This window comes from Gossypium arboreum, chromosome 12 (assembly GCF_025698485.1).
Source record: "Gossypium arboreum isolate Shixiya-1 chromosome 12, ASM2569848v2, whole genome shotgun sequence".
Lineage (NCBI taxonomy): Eukaryota > Viridiplantae > Streptophyta > Magnoliopsida > Malvales > Malvaceae > Gossypium > Gossypium arboreum.
Window position 1 is genome coordinate 119,399,446 of NC_069081.1, and position 18,004 is coordinate 119,417,449.

The window sequence follows — 18,004 nt, forward strand, 5'->3', positions numbered from 1 at the left end:
CTATATCGTTTTCATTTCTCTTTTCATTTTTTTAAATTTGATAATTAAATCCTTTTTATACCTGTATTTTTTTTGTCCTCTTTACATTTGAACTTGATACTTTATTTAATATTTAATTTTGACAACCAAATCTATTTTAATCCCTAAACTTGAATCTAATTAAGATTTGAAGACACGATTATACAATATAATTACTTTTAAAATATCAAGTGATAATAATATAATCTCATAATATCACATCGAACTTTAAAATGATCAAAGTTGAGAAACTAAAATAAAACTAATTACCAAATTCAGGTAGATAAAAAGTAAAAATAATATAAACCTAGTAACCAAAGTTTAAGGACCAAAACTTGGTCATAATAATTTACAAACCTTCCTCGAAGGCTAATTTATTACAATCAATATGATAATCTGAAGAATCGGATTTAATGCTTGATTTTAAATTAAAAAAATGCATATCAATAAAAAAAAATCCTTAAAAGTAATATAATAAGTGCAAACATACAGACATGGAAAAATATATATTTGTTTAAATAGTCTAAAATTAAATTACAGCTAAAAATTGCTAACATTTTTCATGGGCAAGTCTTTAAATCTTAAGCAAACATTGCAAGTCCAAAAATAAAACAGTATCAAGTTGGCAAAGTACAACTGCTGATCTACCTGTTTGTTCAAATAAGCATAGAAAAAGCTGGGTGTAAGCACTATACGGTATTATTTGAATCCTTAAAACGATTAAATAAAGGAGAATCATTTCATACACTGCCACTAGGGTTGTAATCGAGCCAAGCCAAGCTCAGTTACTGTCAACCTCGAGCTTGACTCAAATTCAGAGTTCGATATAATCAAGCTACTCAGGCTCAAGCTCGATTAACCTTGTTTACTATAAATTAGAGAGAAGTTCATAGGCCGTGTATATAATTACCCGTAAATAAAATGATAAAAGAATTCATTCATTCAGACAGAAAATAATAAACTAGAACTTTTTAATCATAATAGGCATGTAGAGGACAAAAGGGATATAGATGTAACGAACTTACTTTCAGCTGTCAATGGAACATGTCCTATAAGAAGCTCTCTATATCAAGTTCCAAGAAGGAGCATGGGTCCGGAATGTCGAAATTATTCAACACCTGCACGCCACACAACAAAAAAGAATATATATTTATATATATTAGTCATCAAGGCACTTTAATTTGAAGTCATATAATGTTGATGCTGACCCAGTTTCAGAGTATTCATTTTAATATGTAACAAGAAAATGAAAGGGAGGGGACCAATTTGGAGCAAAAATCATCTATAATGTGCAATATGGTTAGAGCAAGAACTATAAATTAGAGATTTTCAAAAGACTGAAAATGAGCCAAAATTTTTTTTAAGAAAGATGTTTTACAAATTTCCTGAAAAACTAAGGGAAGGCCATTTTAAGCCAAAATCTAAGAAAAATAAAAAATAAACTCCGATAGATCTCTCCATTGGCAAAATAAATTAACAAAAGGTTGAGAAAAGAATCAAGGGAACACACGTAACCTCCAACCACAATAGTACAATACCTCAGGGTGCACGATACCAAAGATGCCAATGCGCCCTCCTTTGTAAATGATTTTCGCTTGCCTACCTGACAGAAATTCAGGCTCCTGAAGTAAACATAAATACCGTAAGTACACCATGATTAAAAGTAGGTGGTAAAGAACATGTCTTTTCGTTCATGCCGTTTCCCTCTCCCTCTTGCACTAAAGAAAATAGAGAACAGAAAACTACACTCTTACATTAGAAAGCTCTATAAAATATCCTGATTTATCACCAACTGGAACAAAAGGAGTCCCCATAACTTCCATGATTCTGTCCACCAGGCTATGAATCAACTGTAGACAAGAGGTACTTACTTCATTAGGTTCCATCAAAGCATAGGGAAAAAACAAATAATTGTTGTGCTTTGAATGTTTTGACATTACATAGTGCTTAAACTGCAGAATAGCTAAACTGTAGCAGATAGTTGTAACCACTATAAGTTACAATAAATTTTAGGGTTAGGAGAGGTCTACGACATCATGTAATAATAATTTTAATTGGCTGATAAACAACAATGTAATGGTTGACATTTACATAGTTGTCTTGTTCAATTAGACCAGTTGAACCATTTGGACTAGGTCACACCTCTTAAACATGTTTAATTTAAATCCAAGCTTAAAAACAGATAGAATTAAGTGCACGTAATACTATTAATAAAGTGATGAAAACTTATTAGCGCATGAAGAAAATAATCATTTACATGGAACTTTATCTGGTTTGGTTTTCAAGGAGTAAAGGTGAAGAGAAAAAAAACAAAAGGCCCCTTGAGAAGGAAAGACTAGTGTACCACCACTCCAAACTGGAAACTCTTAAAGGAGAGGGTAGAGGGTCTAGAGGGCATAACTTTTTGCCCTTTGTATTTCTCCAAGCTCTCATTGATTTTTGTTTTTCCCCCCTACAGACTCGAGTACCATCTCTCAAATTTCGAAACTCTTAAGGACAGGGTAGAGGGTTTTGAAGGCATAACTTATCCCCTGTTGTACCTCTCTAAGCTCCACACCATCACAATGTCCATATATATGCCCAGACGAAGTTCACTAATGGCTTCACTCTTAAAGCTCCTAGCTCATTTTCTTTCCCCCTCTAATTTCTATGGGTGGGTATGACGGCTAGCTCTCAACCAAAGACCATTCAGAGACATGCGTGGACAAGATGGAATTAGAGTTCACCAACTTAAACAAGAACTGACAATTAAAGATTACAATAATTCACATGGAGTTATCTAATTACAAAAACAAGAGGTTTACCTCAAAACCAGAGTTAGCACCACAATATAATGCACCAAGTAGGCGGCGGTTTGATGCACCAACATCTTTCTTCTCATCCAAAAGTACTACATCACCCACTTCATAAATCTGGACATGTTCAAAAATATAGAAAAAATATATGTAAGTGGTGAGCATAAATTAAGAATGAAGTCAAACTTGAGAAGCATAACAGTAAAACAGTAATCCAAGAACTTTTAATTTTAAGGGACCATCTTCCAATGAAATATGTGTAAAAGAAATAGCTATAACAACTATTACAGAAGGTGCCATAGTTCAAAAAAGTAAAATTCTAACACTATATTCTGCGAGTGTTTCAGCCTGAATTATTTAAAACCAAAACTGTACCTTGATGGGCTTTGGATGGTCTTTGTTATGTCCAACAGTCTTCAGCATGCCAGGCATGAGACTTGTGCGGACCACCTATGCAAACAGAATAAGCAATCTTCAATATTCTTTTAGAAAGAGTTCCAATAAAGGCTTCTAGGAAAAACACAGTTCCTTTTTTTCCTTCCCTTTTCTCCTTTCATCCTTCAAATGGACCAAATATTTATCACTCCTCAATTGACTGTTCAATTTTGAAGTCATGTCAAAAATAAATTTGTCACAAACATAGGCATGCATGATGTTCCAAGAAGTCTTGAGAAAATACTTTTAGGTTGACACAGAATAGTGAAAGCTACCACTCATCTCAAGCAGTCTAAAATGCAAACCTCAAAATCAGAAGAGCGAGGGTTTCCAATGATCACTGCAGTGGATTTATCATCCTTCCGGTTTAACATCTCAAAATTCTCTTTCTTAGAACATAAAATCCATGTCAACACCTCAGTAAAACCATTCATCGCAATCTAAAAAGAAAATTAGGGCATTAGAAAAAAATGTACAATAAAAAGAAAATTCTACAGATAAAAATAAACAAGCAGTAGCATGCTGAATAATTAAGCTTAGGCAACTGTGTGTTTAGGCACCTCATATCTAATAAGATCACTGAGCTGATTCAAGGGAAGGGGCTTCAAAGAAGAAAGCGTTCTCTTTGGAATATTATTATAGCCATAAGCAATTGCAACATCCTGAAAAGTATCAAGAGCCTCATTTAAAGAAACCCACAAGGGATGAGCCCAATAACATTTCCCCCAAAAATGTGTCAGCAAACTACGATTCATTTGTTCATTACCTCCATAACATCACATGGATGAAGAATGTCACTTCTGGTTGGAGGTACAGACACACTGATCTTAGCTTCACCCGATTCAGCTTTTTCAGCATCCAATTGCATTCGTTTTAATAGACTTGTGACCTGTTTAGCGAAGACAATGGAAAAACATATTAGCAATAGCTAGCTACAAAGGTATGGTTATCAAATTACATCCAATAAGCAGGCTTCTAGATGATGAGCAGACAGGAAGAATAGCCCCCAGAGGTGCCTAGGAGGCATCGTAAGGCTGGTTCAAATGTCAAAGCCTTGATTGACCACATGCCTAATGATGGGAAGCTTAGGTGTGAAGCTTAGGGGCTTATTCTCTAGCTCTATTTTCTCTCTGTTCAGTTTTCCCTATTTTCCTCGAGAAGTTAGGAACACGCTATAAAACCTATTCACCCACCTTTACTAGATCATCATCACTAGAGGAACTGCAACATTAAAATGAGCAGTTTGGTGAACAATCTCAGACAAAATATACCAGTTTACAACACATAAAAAGATCAAAACAAAAACAATCAAATCAACATGAGTGGAACTCCATTAACAATTATTTTCACTATATGACAACATAAAAGATAACAAAGAAATATGAGGCAAATGAAAATGGAAGTAAAACCTCATCTACTTCCAGAGGAACTCCAATGGAACCGGTAATATATGATAGTGGAACTTCCATATTATATTCTGATAAATCTGGATAAACACTTGACTTTCCATCAAATGATATCACTTCAACAGGTTCCACCTCAAATTTCCTTTTGCAGTATGTTGAAAATGTTGTTACCTGTGGAAAGAAAGAAATTTCATTCTTACCACTACTTGTATAAAGGTGAGGACAGAAGCTAACAGCACTCAATTCCTTACCATTGTATTTAAAACAATTTTGGCTTTTGTTAAATCAGTTGCAGTGCATTCAATGAAGACATTTTTTGTCTTCAAAGTGATTGCCGAGTGTGCACTATTGATAATTGGTGGTAAAGACAAAATAGTTCTGCGTAAAGACAAGAAAAACAGAAAGTTCATCCAGCTGTATTTCAGTACACAATTCAAAAGGAGTAAACGTTGGTAGAAGGTTAAGTAGCTATAGTTTAATGTGAAATCGGCTGTTGTCACAAAGCTAAAATCAATAATCAGATGCACATTACCAAAATCACCCATACCTATTGCGGTCATAAATGACGGGGTACACACTTGAATTCTCAATAATGTGCAAGAACTTCTTCAACTTCAAATCTGACTGTCATATTAGTACTACATATTAGTATAACCCTTCAGTGAAATAAAAGTAGTCAAATTCCATCTAAAACTAGGAGAAACAAGCGCAAAAGGTACAGACAGAAATACCAAGATACTAGTAGCTTAATAAAGCAACTTCACAGGTAAGCACAACAAATAAGCTTTTATGAAAATTTACCTTGTAAAATTCCATCAGCTCATCAGCTCTGAAGTTCTTCGCCTAAATTAAAAAGATCAATTCCAGGGAAATCAGTTTGCTCAGAGGACTGAGGAAAGTTTTTCAAATGAATAGAAGTGTGCAGAAGATTAACAAGAGGAATAAAGGAGTTCATGATCAACAAAGAATGCTCAAGTAAAGACTAACTGCTATCCCTGAAAAATGAAGGTAGTTTAAACAGAAGAAGGCACCCTTAAGAAGCTTTGTTCCTAAAACATCAAAGCATTACGTGGCCAAGATTATAAAGCAATGTAACAATTTCCAGAAACAGTTTTTAAATTCAAACAATACCCAAAAAACTAATAATAATCATTTTCCATCTAGTATAAGCAAAGTTCCTAATACTCGAACAAATGAAAATAAAAGTGACCAGGTACAAATAGATATTTTAGTCAATAAGAACATTGTAAATAGTATCACTCAGAAAATGGTAATACCTGTTTCAGTGGAACAAAATTTATCTCTGGAGGTGGCAACGCCTGGAATAAACATACAAATTTAAGTAGTTGCTTACAAATTAGAAGATCAAAGATCAAAGCAAACTTTACATTCGTTCAACAATTCCCTATCAAACAGTATATTCTCCGTTGATAATTTGAAAGGGTAGAGAAAAAAAGAACTCAAGGAGTTTGAGCAAACTATATGAATTGTAACAATTACACTAGCAGTTAACAAAATAGAGAAAAAAAAAATTATTACTAACATTGCCAACTTGCCAATAGACAATCGACAGCTCAGTCGATGCAAAGTAAATAAAAAATAACAAATAAACCTCTACTAGCCAACGAAAATACAAAAATGAAAAGATATCTCATCTACTGCATAGGCTGCTTGACCAAATTAACAACAGACACCAGATTTCAGCCTTGGGAAGGAGCAACTGCCCTTTACCCCTCAAGGATTGACCTTTAACAAGGCTCTAAAGCATGTTCAACTATTTGAATGCCCAACATTTCAACGTGCCATAAGAAATTTACCAAAACAATTATATTAATAAAAAATGTATTAGACTATTAGGAAACACACCTCATACGTAAAAGGCCCTTGTAATGTATCCAAGTCATGCGTCCCAATAGCAACTAGTGTCCGTTTCCTGAACGGATAAAGTAAATGTAAGCAGAATAACTTGAAAAAAAAATGTGAAACCTTTGTACAATAATAATTGGATGCTTTAGTTTATAAAGTTTTGAAGCATTAACACTTAAGGAGTTGAAAATGAAAGAAAGAAAGTCTGAAAAGTACATAAATTTAAGGTCCCTGTAAACAAGTTCGATGATAAAAATTCAGATTTAGCCTTCATTTCTTCATTGTCAGCACTTTCAGTTTTCAACAATGTAATTTCTTTCTAAACTTAATCATTTCAGATTATTGTGACAAAACAAAGAAATCATCTTTGTCTTCATCAAAAACATTTCAAGAGTAAAGTGATTGTCAAAATTACTTTAAATTAAAATCCAGGCGCAAGAATCCTGCTCTAATTGGAAGCGAATATCAGTTTTAGTGCTGGAAAAATTCTAAATGGATGCGACACTCATTTCAACAGCTGAATGCAGCTACCACTCCCAAAATAACTTCCCATGCATAGAGAAATGAATTGCTCTGCATAGGGGCTAAATTAAATTTCAGTATCGTGAAGATGAAACTCATACATGTTGCTTTATACCAAATTTTGTGCACAAATTTCCCCCTTTTGATTACTTTTCACCCCACCCTGTCATCCCAACAAAGGTCATGCTAATTTATTTTGCTGGTTCAAGCTAAACAAACAGAGGCTGCATAGAAAATGGTAAGCAGATTTACTAGTTAGATGAGGATACCTGCAAATGTTTTGGTGCAGCTTATCCTGGAGATCAATGAAGCTGTTATAGCTTGCTTCATCAAAAGTTATGCCCCTCAAAACCGCACAGGCAATAAAAGGCCGGATTAGAGATGTCTGCAAGCCAAGGGAAATAACTAAGCTATCGGTAACGTCCAAAAGTATGTCAATACCCAAAACCAATTTTTTAACCTTCAAAACTACCTCTTTTTTCACATGCATTTTAAGCATCGATGCCTTACTAATGTTGGCAACTGTGTATTTAGGTATCTTCTCCTTTCCATTGAAAACTAGAAGGGCTTGTGCAAGACCTTCCAAACAAAGTAAATCGTACCTGTCCAGGAATCAAAGAAACCTTCATTGAATTTTTTTCTTTTTAATTTGCACGAATTATCAAGTTCCAAGTAATTCTCCCCAATTTTCACCTAGATTAATTTCAAGTTGAAGCTATTTTTGCAAACGAATCTAACAGTTACTAGACTAATGGTCTTAATAAGATTAAAATAAACACATAAACAACATTCGAGAAGCTACCTACATTGTTCTATTCTTTCAAAATCATTAGAACGAAATCAAAGTAACATAAAATTTCATAAAGATAAGCAGTGATAAAACCTGTTAGCAGGCACTTCAATCTTGTAAATGATTTCATCATCAGCAGTAGGTTTTTCCTCTTCCAAATGTTTTTCTTTCGAAATTATTGCTTTCTCCGTTGTCTGATTCACAATATCAAATTCACTCTTCAAAATTTCATTACGCATAAACGGTTTTCATAAATACAAATCGTAAGAAAACAAAAACACTCACCACATCATCAAGTTCAATCCCGAAACTGAAACACAGATCTTCAAACTCTTCTTGAGCTGAGAATTTTTATTTTTATTTTTTCACTTCCGTTAGATGCTAAAGAGAAAATTCGATTAAAAAATGAGGAAAATGAGGCTTTATTTAATTAGAGACTCACTGTAAGATCTGCCAAGAGCTGTGAAAAGACGATCCCTCCCAACGCTGACGGTGGGCATGGCGGCAGCTGTGTTTGTTTCTCAAAGCAAACACAGTCACGAAAAGGGTTTTAGCTATCGAAACTAGATTCCTATTGGGTGAATTTACCTGATAGGTACTCTATTATGGACATCTTATCAAATTAGTCTTTATACTATTAAATTTGAATAAACGATGACTCTCCAAATGATGGGTAGCCGTGGGGCCCGATAGGCCTTGGATAAAAATTTTCACACTTCGAGACTTAGCCTGAATTTAACTTAAATAATATAAATATTTTTTAAATTTAAATTTAATTAAATATATATAATATAATTAAAAATATAATATTAAATATTTTAAGCTTATTATATAAAAAATATCCTTTAAAAATAATTTAATAATTAATTAATCCTCAATTAAAAATAAAATTCATTGAGCCTTCAATCAATTTAAACAATCTATTAATATTTCATCTTTTACACCATTAACTTTTTGTTAAGTTCACCTTGGCCACGTGGCATGCAGTGAAATCTAATCATTTCTAGTATGTTTTTTAAAATAGTAAATATTCAAAAAAATTAGATTTCTTAAATTTTTATTTTTTATTAGTGAAAACAATTAAGAATTAATTGAGCATTGCTTAAATTTAAATATCAATTAAGAGATTTCATTGATTGCTTAAAAAAATAGGTGGAAATTAAGATTGGGTCGAGCTCAGGTTTGTGGTGAATTCACCCGTTCCAAAAATATTTATAAAAATGTCCTTAATATATGTATATGTTAAATTATTGTTTTCAATAAATAAATATTTTAAGTTTAAGCTAAAAAATTTATTTATTTCAAAAATAAAAAAATAAAATAATTAAATTAAATTTTGATTAGGTTAGGAGTCAAGTCTTATGTTAAATTTCAAGTTTTGCATTTAGGGTGAAATTTTTTTTTGTTAAGAGTGGGAGTCAAAGGAGGCAAAAATTCGTCTCCTCACACTGCATCCCTAAGTATTACCTTTAATATTTAACAATGGTTAAAAAAAATGTTGTTATATTTATATGAGTTTGAAATTTAATTAATTTATTTAAAGTGGAAAATTATTATAAATATGATGGCCCTTCCAAAAGGATAGTATTTTCAAATTTTGTAATTTGAGTTTGAAGGTTACTTTTATTATTTTTTAGGATAAAGTAATATGTATTATTCGAATATGATTACATAGCGTTTTGAGATTGTGTCAAGTTTTGAGATTCACATGGACCAAAAAGATATCCATTGACTAAGTAAAAGTTGATAAGTTCATAGACTAAATATTGTTTTACCTTAGTTATTTTTAAACAATATCTAAACTACTTCTAACTCAAAATCCTTAAAAGTAAATTATATTACATGTTCTAGCATGTTCAGATCCATATACTTTAAATTACAATAGCATTACAATAGTAATAGCAATAAAATTAACCGTACAAAGATTTAGTCCAATAATTTTATAATTATACAATAAATAAATGAAAAATCATTATCGGGATTAATTTTGTACAAAGAATGAATATATATTTTACATACACAAAAGAATATTTTGAAAAATCAAAAGATATTTGTACATACGAGATTCTTTTGCCTACAATCTTCAAATGCATTTATGCATCGTTCTTCAACTTTATTTTTCTTCTTACTTGTGGCACCAATAGAAAGAACCCAAAAAATGGTGGACCAAGTACTTAGAATTTACACTAAACGAATCCCATGATTGCTATAAATTGTTTTTTCCCCCTTCACTTTGCAAGTTCTTTCAATTTACTTTCTCATCCGTTGGCGGCTGCATATGGCGGCGGACTAACTCTTCTAAAGCTTCTTTCATCCACAAATGTGGGCATTCTTCTCTAGCTTTGGAGATGGTTACCTACATAAACAAAATAACATTAGTCTCAAATTCCAAATCCTATCTTAAAGTATCTATATTGTATTAATTAGGTTCTTTCATTAACCTAATCGTCAAATTATGTGTTAAATACATGAATGGCACAAGGGGAGAGGGCAAAAAAGGAAAAGATTTTAGGGGCCTAAATAGATTTATAAATTTTAACAGACTAAAAAATATTTTTACCATCATACTAATTTATATTTCCATGATTTTCAAAAGAACATAAAAGCAATTTTACCAAAGAGGGCAACCCCCATTTCTTGGTAAAATTGTGCCTTTATGTATAAAGTTGTAACTAATAAACGTAAATTTTGTCTTTTGGCCCCTAGTATAAAATTTATGACATCACCTTTGAGTGTATTTATTATATGAATAGTTTAGATTTGATGTGTTAAAAACAAATAATTCATTAAAATTCAAGAAGATCGTTGCTTTCTTAACATATCAAATTCAAGTTATTCATGTAATTAGTATAATCATATTTAAAATTTGATCAAGTGTTTTAAAATTGATCCACATCAAACTCGATTTAGTATTTAATGTCCAAACTAACAATTATTTTAAGAAAATTGACTTGATTTATATGAAATTTATATATATATATATATGATGATTTCTTACTTACCCATTTCCTTTCTCGGATGTTTTTCTCAGGCCATGGATCTAATTCTTTCTTCACAAGCAAAGGAAACATATGGCCTTCATGGAAGATACTTTGCCTCTTGCTTTTGTACGACCATTTCCCTAATTTGCACTATAATATACATACATTGAAATGGTAAGGTTAAAATCAAGAAATGGTAAAAAGGAATCGTAGACATATTTATAGGTCGAGTAGCTAGTCCAGTTCACTTTGGGCTAGATTTGGATTTAGATTTTTTTAATTTCAAATCAGCTCAATTCGGCTTGTGTAAAATATAAAAAAAATAATTGTATATATATTAAACAGTAATATAAATCATTTGGGTGGGGTAAGCTTGGGCATGAGCTTGGAAAAGTTTTAGAACCGAGTTTAGATTTAGCCCAATCAATGAACACTTCTAATCACCTGTCAAAATGTAAAGATTTATATTTAAGTCTTCAATTAACACTTCCCTAAAATTCGTCCCCTTGACAACCTTTACTTTTTATCGGCATAGATAGAGGACAAAGTAGAATCATTGTCCCCTTAATTAATTGAAATAATATTGATTTGGTCCAATGAAGTTCTTTTAAAACATTCTTTTTAAATTTAATCCCTCAAAATTTTATTATTTTATTTCAATCCCTTAAATTTTTAATTTCTAATTTCTAATTTCTAATTTCATCCTTACCTTTATCCGTATATATAAAAAAAAGGGCTTGGTTTGGTATGAAATACTAACTTCAATAATGCCAAGGACACCAGCTTCTTCAAGTGTCTCACGGATGGCAGCATCTTCCATGGATTCATCATTTTCCCATCCACCTTTGGGGAACAACATGCCTTTACCATTTTGTGCACTGATCACAAGCACTTCAATCTCTTCTTCATTTGAACTTGCCTCTTCAAGTTTCTTGTATCTGTATGGTATACACCTGATCCAACGATTATAATATCAAGTTACAGTGTTTTTTTTGTTTTTTTTTTATTTATCAAAATTTAAGTCTTTTTAATTTGATTTATGCGTTTAAAAACATATTTCAGGTTAGATTTATTTAACATATTTTAATGATCTCGATTAAAACATTTTGAAGTGTGTGGGATCGATTTAAAATATGAATAATAGTTTGAGGACTCTAGTGCAATGAACCCTTTTTTGTATTAGACCCCACAAGGCAAAAATAATACTAAGGCTTTTATACTAGAAGTCAAATTGTATTTTGTCCCCTCAACTAAAAAAAGGGGTCAAATTAGTCTCTGTATTTTTAATAGAAATAATTTTTTCTTTTTTAGTAGTGGAGGCAAATTACAATCTGACTCTTGATATAAGAGTCTTCGTAATTAGAAATTTCATTTTAGGAAAAAAAAACGTAATTATAAAGTTATAAATTCCATTTAAATTCAAGGTATTCAAAATCGGATCAATGATCGAATTGGTTAGGCTTCCAATTCTTCAATCCTACCAGTTCGTTTGGTTCGATTGAATAAACCATTAAAAAATCATAAAAATTAAAAAATATATATTAAAAGTCTGGTTCAACTCTTTTTTTTTTTTGCTGGGTTCAATTGGTTTTTACCGGTTTTTAAATCAATCGATTCAATCTATTTCTTCAAATAGATACCTTAATTAGTTCTTAATCCAACCGGTCTAACCATCATGAATTCCAACAACAACACCAAAAAAAAAAAAAAAAAGAGGAAAAAGGGAAAAAGATTTTACCCAACAACTAAACGAAAGCCTCTGTTATCATAGCGTTGCAAATGCCTACCAGTACGAGGATAAGAAACATAAGAAACCATTTTCTCAAGAGGGATTGGTAATTTGACAGGGATTTTTTCAAGGATTGATTCGAAAAGATTGGTAAATGGGGAAAAATTTGTGAGAAATCCAGAGATTCCCCCCATTTTGTTAGAATTTTAGTGACAAAATAATTGAAAAAAATTTGGGGAAATATTTTTTTTCCAAATGCTTTGGGATTGTGCTGATTATATACATCACACCCTTCAACTAAATTTAGAGTTTGAATTTGTAAATTATTTGTAACTATTTCTAACAATTCTCAAATTATTGGGGAAATTGTGGATAACAAATGAGGACTAAATTTGGTGTTTCTATTTTAACTATATAATTTAACTTTTTTTTCTTTTTTTGCCAGCAAAACATATTCATAGAATAATTGGAAAAACACAAAACATCACCGTATCAATAAAAAAAACACCACAAAAATAATAGAGAAAGAAAAGTCTAACAAAGATAAACGAACAGATATAAAATCAACTCTACCAAAGTGAGACCGAACCTAAAACTATCAAACATGTTTTTTCATGTTAAAAAATATAAATATGTTTTGAAATGTTAGTTACAATTTTACATAAAAGTTTCCTTGGTGAGGTTTGGTTCAATGGTAAATTTGAACTTTGAGATCATATATTTTAATGATTAAATTATGTTGTTAATCTTTATATTTTATGAAAATTATGAGTTTAGTCACTATGCTTCAAATTGATCATTTTCAGTCTACATACTTTTTTAATTTTAAAATTTCAATATTTATCAAATGATAACTATTAAATTTGCTAAGTTAAATTTTGGTATTTTCAAAATTTGACGTGGCAGTCTAATGTTATGTCAATTTGTTGTTTCCGCATATTAGTTATTAAAAATCTAGTTAACGATTGTCATTTGAGTTAAGATTCAAATTTTGAAAAAGGTCTAGAGACTTAGAATGATTCCATTGGAGAATATGAACTAAACATATAATCACATACATAGTACGTGATAAGTAATTTAATTTAGCCAAATATATTTAATTGCTACGATTTGGGTCGATACTAAAATTCCACAATTCGAAAAGTAATTTATCAAATAAAAAAGTATTAAGTGTTAAAATTGATTAAATTAAAATATAAGGATTAAATCTACAACTTTTGTAAAGTATAAAGACTAATAGCATAATTTAATCCATTTGAGTCTTATATAAATGATTGGGCAGGCTTTCCTCCATATTTATTCTGATTATAGTTAAGTTGTTGTTGAGTTACACTAAAAGTATCATAAAGGTTATTGCATTAAGATTCAGATTGTATTTTTGTCCACGTTACTTCTAAATTGGACAAATTAGTTTGTATGCATTAGATCCAATATCAAATTGATTTTTTTTGTTAATAATTTCATCTAGTTTTAGTATTAAAAACTGGCGTGACTTATAAAATAACCAGAAAGTTACACGTTGTGTATCATATGTACCTTATTTTGATGTACTTAGACTAATTTCTAACAATAAAAATAGATGAAACTTTTAACAGAATGATTGGTTAGCATTAGTCATTTTTAATTTCATAAGTTGGAATTATGTGTATACAACGAGGTGATGGTTGTGACCAAATAAATTTATTATCATCGGCTAACAAAATAAACTTAGTTAGCTGATTGTCTATTTTATTCTCGTTAGGAAACACATGATGGCTACTTAATTTCCTTAATTATAGGTTTAATGACATTTTTGGCAATTAATGTTTGTATGTTTTGTTAAAATAGTCTTAATTATATTTTTGAGTTTCTTTTGCCATCAACTTTTGTTTTTTTTTTTTAAACTGTATTTTCTAATAGATTTGATAAAAACATCGCTAAAAAGTTAATAAGGGTGATGTGAAATTTCATATGTGAAATATTTAGTGAGATATAATTTATTATTTAGATAATTTAATAAAATAATTAAATGCGGAAATAATAAAATAAATAAATAATACATGAAATTAAATTAAAAACTCTTAATTTAAAGAAAATCATTCAAGGTTTCAACCTTATTTTTCAAAAATTTAATTATTCATATGTTGTTTATTTAGAATTTTTTAAATAATTATATTTATTCTCTTTAAATTAAAAATTATTTTTAATTTAATGTATTATTTATTTTATTATTTCCAGCATATAATATATCTAACTGTTTTAAAAAGGAGCAACTTAAGTCGTGGAATAAAAAATGGATTAAATAAAACGTGAAAAAATGAAAATTGATACAAAAAGAAAATGTTGGAATGGATTTTATAAAATTTGAAATATTATTAAACCTAGGATGGAATAAAAAAATGGATAGATGTTTGGTATGAGGTAGGATGTAAGGTCAATTAAGTCTGGAAAATTTTAATTATGTTTGGTAAACGAATGTAATGGCACGTGGCAAAAAAAAAGGGCGCAACTTAGGTCTAACCGCCTAAAACCGACCGTGTAAACGGCATTTTGAAATTTCCAGATATAGAAAGCCGGCTTTCTATTTTCAATCTAGAAAGCAGCCCAGCCCCCTTTGAAATTTTGACCGTTCCACTTTCTTCGATTCAACAGAATCTGACTTATTATTTGGAAAATTCGCTGAACTAAGTTTAGCTTAGATTTATTGTTAATCTAATATGGTTTCATTTCATTGGATTCAACACCTTAAATTAATATTATAATTTTATTAAGTTACTAAATTTTAATTTAGGACTACCCTTCGTTATTATTGACAGATTTGTTTATCCTAAATTAATTTTTGTATTAAAAAGTAAATTAATTTATTATTTGTTGTAACATATAATAATTAATTTATTTAATTTTTAAAAAAGAATAAAAGTATAATTTAACTCTTCTATATAATATAGAGGCTTCTATGATAATTTTTACAATTGTTAAAACGAGGGGAAAATCCAAGCACAACTTGGAGTAAGCAAATGACAAGAAACAGAAAGTGACTCATATTGACATCTTGTTTAGTTAATATGTTTTTTTTTTAATTTGGCCCTCAATATTTACTTTTTTTGTTCAATTCGAAAAGTTGAAAGTTAAATTTAACTAAAAAAAAGAATAATGATCAAATTGACAAAAGATATAAGAGGACCAAATTTGATATTATACCTTTTATTTTTTTCATTTGATTTGATATGTACCAAAAAAATTACAGTCAAATTTTTAATAATGTAAATTTATTTTTAATTTAATTATAATATATATAATTGATTTATCCAATTTTATTTTAATTTAACTCCAAACACATCTCGCCTTTAAATCTATAAAGTAGTATATTTTATAGGGGAAATGATTGTATGAAATAGTGACGTCATGTCAACTGTATCCCTTTCCAATAGTTTTATGCCACATCAAGATTTTTTATTCAATTTCGTGATTTTATCCGAAAAAATCAAATCTAAATTAAAATACTGAAATTCAGGATAAGAGTATTGATATGACATAAAACTATTAAAAATAGATACAAATAATATGTCGTCACTATTTCATACAATCTTTTATACAGGTAAACACTTAAAAGAAAATGGTGAAGTTTACTAGATACGTCATATAAGAAAATGGTTATGGGAATGGGTCTTTAGTATTTATCCATTTACAACAGAAAGGCATCAAATAACATTCGATGGGCAGTCAAATGAAATTAATGCTTTAGTTTGGCACATTTTGGGTGAACATCTCCGCCGCTTATTTTTATATTTGAATTCAACCAGTCTACATTATTATTCTTTCAATATATAAAATATTATATAATATATGTTTTAATTCTCGATTTAGCTTTAAAAATATATTAATTTTTATTTTGATATTTAATTTCCTCTATTTTTAATCCATTTTGTAATAGCCATTAAAAAAATCTGTTAAACCATTACGAATCAAAAAGTGCCAATAAAAAATATCATGTGGCATTTAAATTTATTTAAAATAAAAATATTAAATTTAAATTAAAAAAATTTATACTATTAAATAACATAGTTGACTTTAACCAATCATGGACTTGCCATGTGACACTATTAGAATACATCATGTGTCTTTTTTAATTATTATATATATTATATTACTTAAAAATGTAAAAATCATTTATATTATATAAAAAATTATAAAGTATAGTTTTTCATAAAATTATAAAATTTAAAAAGTCAAAATAATACATAAAATTGAAAGTTATCGTAAAATTTTAAAAAGTATTTAAATTTCAAGTAATTGCAAAAGAAACCTTAAAATTTAAATACCTTTTTAGAATTTTATAAAATAAATTTATTTTTAAACTCTTTAAAAATATTTTTTACAATTTTTATAATTTCTACAATCTTTTACAATTTTTTGTAATAATATTATTAATTTCAATTAATTTCTTTTCAATTATCATATTTTCTTGTAAATTTTATTTTTATAATTTATATATTTTTCTAGATTTTATATAAATTTATGAATTTTATATATTTATTTCCATTGTTATATTTTTTAATGTGTATATATATATTTAATAAAAGAAAATATTTATATTTTTACATAAAACTCTCGCATGGCATTTTGAGATTGACTATCATATTTTTTTTTAAATGTTTGTTAAAAAATGGACTAAAAAATATAATGAAAGCATACTTTAGATACTAAATTGGGAAGTGATTGATACTTTAGGTATCAAATTGGGACAAAAAAATTTAGGTACCAAAATGAGAATATAGATAAACTTCAGGGGCCAAATAGTGAATTAAGCCTTTGATATACTGCTAATAGTCAGGGGGCAACCAATTTCTTTTAGGGGTGAAACTAAATTATAAAATTTTTGAGAGATCAAAATGTAATTTTGACATGTATTAATTTATAATTCCATTATTTTGAAGGGGTTATAAATTATTTAATATTTTGAGGCCAAAGTTCAAATCTACAATAAATTAACTTGTTCTTTTATTATTTCTAAAGGGACTAAACTGAATTTTTTTTTTAGAGGGGCAAGGCCCTTGCCAGCACCCTAGTTATGAGTGTAATTGAGCCAAGCTGAGCTCGAGATTTGGCTCAAATCAATCAAATATTTATTTTTTAAGTTCTAGTTTGGCTCAAAATATAATCAAACTACTCAATTTGATTAAACTCGTTTATCAATTTTTATATTCAAGTTTGAACTCGACTCGATAATTAAGATTAACCCAATAATAAATATTAAGTGCAACAATATAATTTAATAATTAAAATAATTAAAATATATATTAAAAAATCAATAAGACTAAGAATGGCCAAAGTCAAAAATTTTTATGAAGAGTCGAATTAAATTATATATTTTTATGAGAATTAAAATACAAATTTATCATTTTAATGACTCATATCTTTTAATTTTCAAAGAACTAAATTGAAATTTTATCATTTTGAAAAGATAAATATACTTTTACCAT

General features: G+C 29.3%; 2 protein-coding genes across 2 annotated transcripts; both read right to left on the reverse strand.

Annotated features, from left to right (window-relative positions):
• Nucleotides 1-439: 439 nt before the first annotated feature.
• LOC108479803 (phenylalanine--tRNA ligase beta subunit, cytoplasmic) lies at nt 440-8,460 on the reverse strand. Its single transcript, XM_017782599.2, has 20 exons — nt 8,275-8,460; nt 8,118-8,173; nt 7,926-8,026; nt 7,515-7,644; nt 7,312-7,427; nt 6,521-6,587; nt 5,932-5,973; nt 5,456-5,497; nt 5,202-5,278; nt 4,906-5,032; nt 4,658-4,825; nt 4,015-4,137; nt 3,809-3,910; nt 3,554-3,688; nt 3,189-3,263; nt 2,823-2,930; nt 1,773-1,868; nt 1,557-1,640; nt 1,044-1,136; nt 440-666 (listed from the first exon to the last, which is right to left on the reverse strand). Exons 1-19 carry the CDS (start codon nt 8,330-8,332, stop codon nt 1,068-1,070), a joined length of 1,776 nt encoding a protein of 591 aa, XP_017638088.1. The 5' UTR covers nt 8,333-8,460; the 3' UTR covers nt 440-666; nt 1,044-1,067.
• A 1,310-nt stretch (nt 8,461-9,770) lies between these two features.
• Nucleotides 9,771-12,844, reverse strand: LOC108478128 (nudix hydrolase 4). Its single transcript, XM_017780551.2, has 4 exons — nt 12,552-12,844; nt 11,574-11,766; nt 10,835-10,963; nt 9,771-10,188 (listed from the first exon to the last, which is right to left on the reverse strand). Exons 1-4 carry the CDS (start codon nt 12,734-12,736, stop codon nt 10,078-10,080), a joined length of 618 nt encoding a protein of 205 aa, XP_017636040.2. The 5' UTR covers nt 12,737-12,844; the 3' UTR covers nt 9,771-10,077.
• Between the last annotated feature and the right edge of the window lie 5,160 nt (nt 12,845-18,004).

What these genes read in the sequence shown, in the direction of transcription:
- LOC108478128 (XM_017780551.2), bottom strand. Translation starts at nt 12,736, where the DNA reads ATGGGGGGAATCTCTGGATTTCTCACAAATTTTTCCCCATTTACCAAT. An exon ending in GTGTCCTTGGCATTATTGAA is followed by an intron (nt 10,964 to 11,573) that starts GTTAGTATTTCA and finishes TGTATATTATAG; the next exon opens with TGCAAATTAGGGAAATGGTC. An exon ending in ACATCCGAGAAAGGAAATGG is followed by an intron (nt 10,189 to 10,834) that starts GTAAGTAAGAAA and finishes TTGTTTATGTAG; the next exon opens with GTAACCATCTCCAAAGCTAG.
- LOC108479803 (XM_017782599.2), bottom strand. Translation starts at nt 8,332, where the DNA reads ATGCCCACCGTCAGCGTTGGGAGGGATCGTCTTTTCACAGCTCTTGGC. An exon ending in AGCTCTTGGCAGATCTTACA is followed by an intron (nt 8,174 to 8,274) that starts GTGAGTCTCTAA and finishes AAAAATTCTCAG; the next exon opens with CTCAAGAAGAGTTTGAAGAT. An exon ending in AAGGGCCTTTTACGTATGAG is followed by an intron (nt 5,974 to 6,520) that starts GTGTGTTTCCTA and finishes TGTTTATTCCAG; the next exon opens with GCGTTGCCACCTCCAGAGAT.